The sequence below is a fragment of the Lissotriton vulgaris genome, chromosome 4_1 (assembly GCF_964263255.1).
Source record: "Lissotriton vulgaris chromosome 4_1, aLisVul1.2, whole genome shotgun sequence".
Taxonomy (NCBI): Eukaryota; Metazoa; Chordata; class Amphibia; order Caudata; family Salamandridae; genus Lissotriton; species Lissotriton vulgaris.
Window position 1 is genome coordinate 1,594,229,346 of NC_141691.1, and position 12,102 is coordinate 1,594,241,447.

At 45.5% G+C, this 12,102-nt stretch overlaps 1 protein-coding gene across 1 annotated transcript in view; it reads right to left on the reverse strand.

Annotated features, from left to right (window-relative positions):
• The window catches only part of CPA6 (carboxypeptidase A6), a 509,933-nt gene that overhangs the window by 42,320 nt on the left and 455,511 nt on the right, over positions 1 to 12,102 (reverse strand). Inside the window, exon 9 of the mRNA XM_086918015.1 lies at positions 7,005 to 7,207. Within this exon, the coding sequence (XP_086774141.1) occupies positions 7,005 to 7,207 (203 nt within the window). The remainder of the gene's footprint in view (positions 1 to 7,004; positions 7,208 to 12,102) is intronic.

Sequence of the window (12,102 nt, forward strand, 5' to 3'; positions counted from 1 at the left end):
ACAATCATGGTGGCCTCATGGAACATAGCAGGATTGAGGGGTCGCCTGGATAACGACGATTGGGTAGACTTCATTGTCACATATGACATCGTCGTTTTTCAGGAAACTTGGTCAATCGTTCCCCTATTTAGGGTAGGCTACCTGAACGACCTCAAACCAGCTAGACAGGGCCCCAGGGGTAGGGCTTCGGGAGGTCTTACTGTATGGATCAGAAACTCCCTGGGTTTCCGTGTTAAGGAAATCCTGGTGGAGAATACTGACCTCCTTTGTATTACACTGAGTAAGGATAACTGCAAGGACATCGCTCTAATTAACATCTATGCCCGAGGTTGTCAGGGCGGGAGGAAGCAACCTATCATTAACGACCTTGAGCATCTCCTGAATAAGCTCAAAGGTGATCATCTTGTCGTAGTGGCAGGTGATCTGAATTGCTCATTCGAACCCATCCTTAGTCTGGCTGAAGATGTGGGGATTGACGAAGATACTGCCTGGAATATCCCCCCGCTAGCTATAAGTAAGGGTGACAGGGGTACGGAGGCTGCCCTCCATTGGCTGGGACTCTGCCTGGAGTGGGGGCTTCGGGCAGTGAATGGCCGTACCCCATCGGATAAGCTAGGGAAACCAACCTTTGACAATGGGACTAGTGTAAGTCGTATTGACTATATACTGGTTAATATTGAATCCTGGTCACATGTGATGGATATGGTAGTAGAAACCAGACCAGAGAGTGATCACAACCCCCTCTCTTTGGGGCTCAGGATTCCCGGACTGGGTGCTCTCCAAATAGAAACAGCCTGTATAACATCTGATTTAGTCCTGTGTGATAATAGAAGATGGGTCAAATGGACTAGGGTCATAGCTGACCCTGAGCTTATTTGTAAAATAGAGGAGTTGGTCCTAGACACAAGGGACAGGATGACTGTATTATCCCCGATGGTGGAACCGATTCCCCTACCATTGATCTTCACGAGAAATGTTTCGCGGCTCTCAAAAATCTTCTTACTAGGCCATCTAAAAATAAGAAAGATAACCCTCACAAAAGATGGTGCAACAAGAATTGTAGAGAAGCCCACAGCAAACTAATAGCTGCTGTTAAAACCAGGATAACCCCTGATATTAGGAAAACTAGGCAGCTTTATAAACACACCCTTTGGGCAGCTAAGAGGGACTGGGACGATTCCTACTGGTTAGATCTCCTTAAAGCCTGTGAATCGTCCAACCAAGTAAAATTCTGGGAGATAGTTGGATGGGGCAGGGACTCGGACTCCCAAATCCCTGTAAACCATGTTTCCGCTTCTGATTGGGTGAAATTTTTCTCTGCCCAATTTAAAGATACAAACGCTGAACAGGAACTGGCAATCGAGCCTGCAGTGGGGATAATACCAATGTCTCATGGGGATAGGCTCACATTTTCCACTTCAGACACGGTATATTCCCTAGGTTCTGTCCAGTCTGGTAAAGCCCCAGGTTTAGATGCCATACCAGCGGACCTTTTTAAATTGAACCTTGATTTATGGGTTCCATACATCACAACACTAGCAAATTCTATTGCAGCAGGGGCTAGGGTACCCCAATCCTGGAAAGGTGCTGAGATACTTCCAGTATATAAGAAAGGGGATCGATCATTACCTAACAACTATCGCCCCATAAGCCTGATCGACTGTATTCAAAGAATTGTATCAAGAATGGTCCTAGCAAGAATTCAGGGGTGGATTGAGCAGAATAACATACTCTCCCCCATGCAGGCAGGGTTTAGATCAGGCACCTGCACCCTAGATCAGGTGTTCCGACTTACCATGCTGTATTGGAAGGTGGTTTTCTTGGGCGGTGGGGTTATCTATGCCGCCTTCGTTGATCTTAGGTCGGCTTTCGACTTAGTTCCTAGGGCAAAACTATGGGAAGCCCTCAGACTTATGGGGTTCCCTCTTGAACTCCTGGAACTAGTCAGGCGCTTACATGAGGATAATTTTGCCCAGGTAAGGTGGGGGAGACAGGGTCAGGTGACCAACGGCTTTCCTGTCCAACGAGGGGTGCGCCAGGGCTGCGTGTTGGCCCACACCCTGTTTCTCCTGTTTATCAACTAGGTAGTTGCATTTTTTACTAATACGCAAACAGATGCACCTACCCTGGGCGGATCAAAATATCCTATGTTAATATTCGCCGATGACACCCTGCTCCTTTCTAAGACCCGGAGCGGTTTACAGGCAGCCCTGAATAGGTTTGCTGAGTTTTGTACGAACAATGATCTGCAGATTAACGTTGACAAAACTAAATTTATGGTTTTCAACAAAAACAAACCAATCAAAAGTTCTGTTACTCTAAACGGTGCCCCAATTGAACAGGTCAAGGTTATGACATATTTGGGAGTGACTCTTGATCATCAACTGAGTTGGAATCCCCAGTTGGAGGCTCTAAAACTTAAATTTGTTCGCCTTACGGCATGCTTGCTGCAGGAACAAAAAAAATCCCTGACCAAACGCATTATACCAGCGGTAAAAATTTATGAGGCCAAGGCTAATGCTGCTACCCTGTATGGAGCTGACAAATGGGATTATAAGGACTTGTCAGCATTGACCACAGCACAGAATAGGTTTCTGCGGAACCTGGTTGGGCTTCCACAATCTTCACCAATAAAACCACTGCTCTTAGATCTAGGTTGTAGACCTTTGGACGAGATGGCGCAGTTTCGTCTTGTGGCACTCTGGCGCTGCCTCTGGACGACTCCAGAGCTTAGCCTCTTCGCCCACGAATTGGATGAGGTCAAATCATTGTGGGGTGCCCATAGAATTCCATGACTCCGGGAAGTAAAACAAACATTGTACTCAATGGGCCTCTCTGAGCTGTGGTCACATCCTGAATGCTCTAGGTTTCCATCTAAACAAGAGTTTAAGGATCTTTTCTGGGCTACAAAAAAATCCACATTGGTTATCCAGTCTTCGGACAATAGTTTAACGGGACTCTTTTTAACACACAAGGTAACACCGTCCCTTGAGCTTTATTGGGACTTGATCTGCAAGACCCTAGACCGCAAACTGTATCACCAGTTTCGGGTAGGTACACTGCCCGTCAACTCCTTTACTGCGAAGTGGGCGAAGAAAACAAGTAATAAGTGTTTTTTTTGTCCTGACCAGGTAGAAAGCATTGGTCATTTGTTTTTTGCATGTCCAGCATACCGATCTCCTCGATTGTAATGGCTGAAACCTATATGTATAACCTTGAATTGTGGGGGACATCGTGAAGCCCTGTTGAAATTACGTGACATACGAACTGAAATGTCTGTGATCTGTGTAGCCAAATTCCTGGGGTGGGTGTGGCTGATCCGTACAAAGAAATTGAAAACCCTTTTAAATTAACTGTCATATAATGTTGTGTGTTGATACATTCTTTTTTTTAAAAAAAACTTGGGGGTATTTTTGAAGTAGCTTTTTTAAGATTATGTAATGTATGTCGTCTTTTATGAATTTTATTCGAAATAAAGACAAAATGAACTGAACTGAACTGATAATATGGTTCAAGGGGATTTCCTGGTTCAGCCAGGTCTTCATGCAGCATATTAAGGGAGCCATTGTTATCATGTCAGAAATGAAGCCTGCCCCCAGCTCAGAGTGAATGGTATATGAGGGAGTGGACTGTAGCACTGCTAGAACAGTTCTCATAAATTTATTTTCAGTCACCTGTAAACAATCTGGGGCACTGTAGCCCCATATTGAGCTACCATATGTGGCAACTGCAAGGCATTTAGCTTTGTAAATCTTCATTATTGCTTCTATAGGCCTTGCCCCCAATTTTTTTGTGAAGCCCTGAAGTGCAGAAGTTGTTCTTGCAAAGGCAATGTTTCTATTTTTAAGTTGCGGGCCCCAATTCCCTCTCTCATCAAAGGTAATCCCCAGATAAGGAAATATGGGCACTCTGCAGAGTTCTTCCTCACAACAAAAAAAGGTTTTAACTTGTTTCTTCCTGGAACTCCTCCCCATGATCATGACTTGTGACTTTTTTGCATTAATTTTAAGATCCAAGGACCTCATAAAGTTCCCAAAGGCATCTAGCAGTCGTTGTAATCCAACCCCCGTCCATGAAAGAAGGACAGCGTCATCCGCGTAGAGGAGAACTGGAATACCAAGTTCCCCTATACGCAGTGTGTCAAGAGTTGCCTCCTTTAACGCCGGCTTTAGAGCATTAATATATGCCGTGAAAAGAAGGGGGGCCAGGATACACCCTTGCCTGATCCCCCTCTCTGAATTTAAATGGGTAGAACAGTGCCCCTCAGCAGTGACTCGGACCGAAGCCAATAGGCCAGAGTGTAAATCCGCTAGAAGGTTAACCAAGGCTTGGTCAAGTCCCATGTTAAGCTAGATTTGCCATAGCTTTGTCCGATTTACAAGATCAAATGCCGAGGAGAGGTCCATGAACCCCAAATACATAGACCCCTCCTTAGCTGATTACTCCTGCAGGCATGCACCTTGTTCAAAACCAGCTGCATCGTTACAAATCCCTCACAACCCGCAATCTGCCTGTCTGACTGACACACTCATCATCTGTGAAACCAGGACACCACCAGAATAGAGACAAAGAAATGTAAGAAATAAAGCAACAGGCCTTCTCAATCTATGCACCCAGTAGTTGAAGGTTTATCCATCAGAAGCGCCTGAACCCAGCTCCAATTTAGGAAAGAGTTGAAGATTCACCTCTTTGCAGTGCACTACATCACAATGCTGTAATAGTACACTTTTGCTCCCTCCAACTTAGGGCGCCATACTAAAGTATACAAACTAAGGGGCCGATTATGATGGCGGACGGACCTGAGTCCGTCCGCCACCATAGAGTAGGAGGGAACCTCCGCATGGCCTGCGGAGTTCCCTCCTGTGCAATTAGGATGTGACCGCCACCCTGGCGGTCACATCCTCTATGTTTACCATTGCGGCGGGTGCGGCTTCAAGCTGCATCCGCCGCAATGGTAAAAATGCATACTTTGCATTTGTATGCAGAAAGCGGCAGGCACCGTGCGGTGCCTGACGATTTCTGCATACAAATGCAGGGGGGTACCATAGGTACCCCCCATGTGCCCCCCCCACCCCCCCCTTCACCCAGGGGGCCCCCAACAGGCCCCCGCAGTGAAGTTACACATGCTTTTTCTCGGCGGAAAACCCGCCGCGGAAAAGCATTTTTGACAGCCCATCCTAATATGGCTGACGGTGTCTGAGAGACACCGTCACCATATTAGAGCTTTTCCGCCGCGGTTGTAAGCCAACTGCGGCGGAAAAGCTGCGGACGGAAACTAGGACCCACCAGCCATCCTAATGTGGCGGTGGGTCTTTGGTGGGTCCGCTGCGGTTTTTCCGCATCCTCTGGGCCGGCGGTGGCTTCCGCCGGCCCCGAGGATGCGGAGAAACCGCATTCCTAATCTGCCCCTAAATTGGCATGGTGTGCAAAATAAGGATGGACTAGAATGCGGCTGAGTAATTACCAGTGGCTGAGATTAATTCAAGCATTCCATCCATCACTTTTTTCCATACTTCTGAGGATTGCTGAATAACATTGCTGAAAGGAGGCCTTTGTGTCCCAGGTAGCCCAACTCAAGTGCAGCTGTCTTTCTGACTTTGCTGCATTTAGCCATGGCACAGAATATGTCTTGCAGGATATTTTGTGCCATCATGCTGCCACACGATGGTGAGCCCCATGCTGCATCATGCGCCGTTCCTCAACCCCAAGGATTCTAGTTAAGATCGGGGACATAACATGTGTGCCAGTAGTTTCAATGCAAACTCTCTTTGTCAAGATATAGCTATAGTCCTTGTTCTTGTAGCAAGGACTGACCCAAGAAATCTGAGAATCCTTCACAATGCAGAACATGTGTTAGGGTCAGTTTAGGTTGCCTGGGATTTTTTGTGGCCCTGGCTATTTGTGGGTTGTCTGACTCTGATAAGACATTGTTGTTTCCTTTTTAATGACTTTTCCCATACAGGAAGTCTAGTGATATTTCACAAGTTTTAATTTACAGTGTTTGCCTGTCCTGTTTTTTACTACTGGGGGTACTGAAATCTGGTGGTTAATTTGTTCATTTTCCCTCTCTTGCCCAGAGTTTGCTCCCTCAAAGCTGCCTCTGTGGTAACAGGACTGATATCAGGCTTCTGCAGTCATCCCTCAAATTCTACCCAATTCTTCAGGAGCTGTTTCTGAATTAAGAAGGTGGCACCATTACTTTTTGGCATTTTTACTCCTCTCAGCTTTGCCCTTGGAATTTTCAACACAGCTTGACCTTTTGTTCCTAGCAACTTCTCTGGAATACAGCCAACCAGCTTGTCCTGCAGGTAGTTTAGGGCAGTGCTGTTAGGGCATGTGTACATCAGACATGCATGTTTGAAATGAGCATGATTCTCTGCTGTGGTCAGTGAGGCAACAATTTATTTGAGAAAATAAAGACCCAAAGAGGGAGTTTGTTTTCTCCGATCAAAAAGTAAATTGCCTGATGCACAGGGAGATTTTGCCATGTGTGTGGGGGGCAAATTCACATTTTCCTTGCCTGTTTCTACCATGCCTCACATGGTGGAGATGAGCAGGGCTAGAGTGTCTCTAGCATACATATGACAATGTACATGAAGAATCTCTTGTATGTGTGCTAGCTGAACACTGTAATTGAAGAACTACAGTGGAACGAGAGAGGATCCCAATGGGGCAGTGCATGTTCCCTTCTGCATTGCCTTGATCCAATGCTTGTTGGCTCAGGCTTTGAAGAAAGGAGCAGATCCATGCTGAGGCCTACCTTTCCCTTAATAGAATCTTTCCAACAGGATCCCATGAACACAATAGCACTTCTAACCTCATGTAGAGTAGGCAGATAATTCCAGAAGAACGTGTGTCAAAGTATGGAAATGTGCTTGAGGAATACAGGTGTTTGAAATAAAAAAACAGATCAATCAGAGGTGTCTTGGATTTAAAGACAAATCGCCACACATCAATTGTACATCCCTGAAATTACCACAAGCACTCTTTTTTGGTGGACTTACCACACAGTTGAAGTTTGGAATTGTTGCATACTTGTAGGAGTATGGGTAGAGCAGCATCTGGGCATAGGCATGAAAGGACAAATAGGCTTTGATTTGCTTCCGGTGCTGACGAATGAAGAGAGCTGCTGCTTTTACTTCCGGTTCGGATTCTGGACGAGGCCCACAGTAAGTGTCATCACAAGGGTGCAAAGATGCACCTTCATCTTCAAAATGAAAACATTGCATTACAGATTAATTATGAAAAGCTTTGTCAATCTGCTCAACTCAGTGGTTTACTTTTACAAAAACACAAACTGATGCCCTTTGATCACTTTTTTTTTCCAAAGTGAGGGACTGAGTGCTGGGTTATGAGGTCCTGCACACAGGCTCCCAAATGAGACTGGTGTTTAAAGAAGGTATGCGGTTCCTATGTGAGTAGTGGGGGTGGGAGGGAAAAGACAGGTCTTTCTCCGTGATGCCCTCACACACCCCGAGAGGTGTCATGCTTCATCATAGGGCTGTTGCCCCTCGTCAGGCCGGCGCTGCAATGCTTGACGGGCTCCTGAAACTGGGGCTCTTTGTCGGGGATCTCTTGAAAATAAAGCTGTAAGGTGCGTGCGGGTGTGGGGGCTGGGTAGAGCACAGCGAGATAAAGTAGGATAAAATAGGTATAGAGCAGTCCTCTAGAATCAAAGTTTAATAAAAAGGTAGCTCTAGCCTAAATAAGAACAAGAGTGGGCCCCTATGTGGATGTTAATGTTCCTAAGGGGCAGTCTCAGTGTGGAAGGTCAGGTCGACATGTTTTGTGCCTAGTCTTGCCCCTAACGGGCCAAATGGCACTTTTTCAGGACCATTATAAAGAAAAAAGTGAATTGCGTGCACTACCGCCTGGTATTCAATTAGTGGTTGTAAATTACCAGGTGCGGTAGAGAACCCTAGTTGACGTATACTGGGGATTTGATAGACCTGTGTAGAAGGGAAAAAAAATGGGGGTGGGGGAGCGGGGAAAGGGGATTTGGGTAAACAAGTGTGACTCATTAAAGCAGCACATGTATCAACACATCATGACAAAAATGCTAGCAGCACTTAAAGACATTTCACACCATTAGTGTTGAGGCGTGGAGGTCATGTGGTTATCAAAGCGCTACTGGAGTCACTGCAAGTGAAAAGGATTTTACTCAGTGTAGCAGCACATTGTCAATGTATCATGCAAGGAACAAGTATGCTAGTAGCACTTTAGAATATTACACTCCATTAGTGGTGAGGCGTGGAGGTCATGTGGTAGCCAGAGTGCTACTAGGGCACTACAAGTGGAAGTATACCTAGGTGGTGGCAACGAGATGGCATTCACGGTAAAAGGAATTCTAAAAATTACAGTGCGCAAAAGTGCTCGGTTGATGTTTATCACAACCACAGGCAGGAGCACCAGAAAAGCTAAGTTGAGGTACTGGTATCTTACATACACCGTGCATGCCATCTCGTCGCCACAACCTCAGTATTGTTCAACTTGTAGTGCCCTAGTAGCACTCTGGCAAGACTAGGCACAAAACATGTCGACCTGACCTTCCACACTTAGACGGCCCCTCAGGAACATTGACATCCACATAGGGGCCCACTCTTGATTTTATTTAGGCTAGGGCTACCTTTTTAATAAAATTTTATTCTAGAGGGCTGCTCTATACCTATTTTATCCTACTTTATCTCACTGTGCAGTATCCAGCCCCCACACCTGCACGCACCTTACAGCTTTATCTTCGAAAATCCGCAACAAAGAGCCTCGTTTCGGGTCAGGCATTGCAGCGCCGGCCTGACGAGGGGCAACCGCCCTATGATGAAGCATGACACCTCTCGGGTGTGAGAGGGCATCACGAAGAAAGACCTGCCCTTTGATCGCTCGCATCACACGACGTAACAGACCACAGGACCATACTTGAAACTTAGGAGCATGGATGGGACTTGTAATGATAGTAACCCTAGCAATGCCAGTTGTACGTGGGACACAGCCAGTACTACCCTCCGGAAATCTGACCAGTCTGGTGGAATGTCGTGCCACCTCTAGTTCTGCTTGATGTAAAGTTGTTTATGCCTGGCTCGAGCAAAAAATAGCATGCTGAATGGGTGAGTGCAGCAAATGAGCAACGACCCTAAGCCAAAATGTGTTTGCATACATGTGTTTATGAGGTGGGGCCTGAGGTAGTCTCCTAAAATACTGTTGCAAAAGTGAGACTCAGTAGTATGTTATGAATCACACATGCCAAAGGCCACTGGAATTATGCGATCCTTTGGCCGCTGCTTTTTTGGCATAATTATGGATTTGCTGTATTTGCCCCATAATCCATCATCTGCAGCATAGTCTGCAGATTTAAAACAAAATCCAGCTCAAACAGATTGAAAGTTACTAAAAACATGGCAACATTGTTTACGCGGAGTGGAAGGCCTTTCGCAAATGTTAACTGGTCATCTATCTTTTAGTTGTGCATTTCTGTATTTGGTTGTCAAATTGTTACTATGAGGTAAAATCTTTACCCAGATAGTATTACCATGAGTTCAAATTATAAAATTATGAAGTAATACTATCAAAAAATGTCCTGCATTATGCCGCATATTTCACATTTTCTTGCCGCATAATTAAGTCACCCCTGCCATATAATTCATGTGGCCCTGCATATGCCTAACTGGATGAAGCACATTACCCAGCAAGATTATATCTTGGTGCTAATAATAATAATGATAAATAACTATTGGACACCCACCTTATTTGTTCACTTGGAGAACAGCCAGATCTGAATGTTTTTCAGAACCTGTGAAGATCTCACTTAAAAGTATGCGTAAAGACCTCATAAATTTATTCGGGCATCCAATGCATTATTTCTCTTCTGCTCAAAACTCTTTTATATTTCCATCAAACACATGTTGTTCTTAGCTGGTACCATGGAAACGGTACAGATATTTGTGTGTGACTGTCAAAATTGTTCCACCTAAAATTTTGCCACAGCAGATGAAACGTCTATCATAAATCAGATGACATAAAAAGGGTAATAATTTCACTCGAGGAGGCAGTTCTGCTGTCTATTACCGTGCTTTCAATGAATAAACTAGTTGTTGGCTTCGAAAACTACTGCACCATCAGGAAACTCTTGATAAACATGACAAAAACCAAATTACTGATAGTGAATCAATGGAAGTCTCTAAAGTCTGCTTTTAAAATCTGTGGACAGCCCTTGAGTAGAGTGCACATGACTGGCTGGTGATTCGATTCGACAAGAAGTTATATTGGACCTCACAATGGAGAAGTGTGGCTCAGGGGTTAGAGGCGGCAGACCCGGAAGCTGAGATCGGTCCTGGACCAGGGTACAATTCCCCGCCTCGGCGGGTCTTGGGCTAAAAATTCCACAGACTCGATAATTCTCGCTCTGGTGCCTTCTCAACTCACGGGTTCACACTCTGCGACTCTGGGCAATAGCTTGCTTAATCTCCACAATGGCCCCTCGCGGCGGGATGCCTGACTTTCACCTTGTGGATACCCGCTGGGGCTATCACACAGGGGAATATCAGGACGGGTTCCCTAAGCAAGCGCCGGGACACCCACTGCGGGTAGCTGTGTGCTATATAAGCTCACTTACATTTACAATTATCTTAAAGTGAAGGGTCTCTGCTTCACTAGAGCAGTGCATTGCTCGGATGTTTTCTATAAATGCAGTCGCAGACTTGTCTCACCAGCACCCCCGCCCATCAAGTGAAAGCTGTGACAGCAAGCACCTTGGGGTTCGGGCGGAACTCTGCGGATTTAAAAACCCACATGGATTTGGCAAGATGGAAAGTCAATGTCCACCTCGCCTTCTCTGCCGGGGGCAGGGGACCCTATGGATGCTCTCAGGTTGGAGCTCGGTAGGAGGCCAATCAAATCCCTCTTAGCTCTCAAATCAGGTCTATATTGGGCAGGAATCTGGAAAACCCCAACTTGGCCATCTACTGAAAAGCCATCCGCTAAATTTGGCTAAGTGACACAGTGAGTAGCTCTCCAGGAATTAAACACCTCTCATGAACTCTTCCATCTCTAGGATGCGAAGTGTACTGGAATAATCCGAAGGCATTGACGCCTTCAGTGCCGGAACTACTCGAGGACATGTTTTGGGTGTACATAAGAGCCAAAGCGGGAGGCCCCTCCACAATCCAATTCCTGACCATTAAATAGGTCACTATTTAATATATTTAGATTTGGTATCGACCGGTTAGAACTTTCACGAAAAACTGTCAAAGAATGTGTGCAGCATCAGCTGCCTGTGACACAGAGATGGCGGGAAGAATCCCTGCTCCCCTCTATGCTGCTATGCACAAAGCCTTTGCCTGCTAGGAAGGAGTACCTTGGACCGATTCGTATCAAGCATAATATAAGCACTTCAAATCAGCCCTGTCGTTTTGCCTCCCCGCTGACTTCCAGGCCCTCCTCAGCCCATACGCCCACGCTGCGTGGAGATCACCCAGGGGCATTATTTATTTTCCCCCCAGGGCTGGAGACGGCTAGCCACGGCACCCCCATGTCTCTGTCTGCACCCGGAAGAAGCTCGAAGTGGAATCCATGGAACCACAATGCTTTTGTTTCTACTGCAATTTAGCACACATCCCAAGGCTCCTTTCAACTTTTGCACCTATATGTTTAATCAAGCTATCTCCCTTTCCTTGATTTTTTCAGTCCGAACCCTCTTTTAACTGACAATCTCGGACCAGTGCTTTATAGTAACAGGACCAATAATGAATTATGTCAAGTACACTATGTCTAATTTATTCAGATTTTTTATGCATATTGTCATTCTATTAACTGCACTCACGAATGCACCGGCGCCCCATTGAGTTTATTTAGTCGAATTGTTTTTTTATTAGATCTATGCCTGTATGTTTTTATGCTGTGTAGGATGGCTTATGCATGATTAGTTGAAACAATACAAAAAGAAGAACAATATGAGGATTATATTTCAAAATGGACTGCATCACACCCTTGACATTGATGTTTAGCTGCACTCTGAATGCTTCTCGGCTCATTCAGTGAGTTTTACAGATGTTCTATTTTTGACTAGGTTACTTGTGCTCTTTGATGATGCTTGCTCTCTCCTGCCTTATT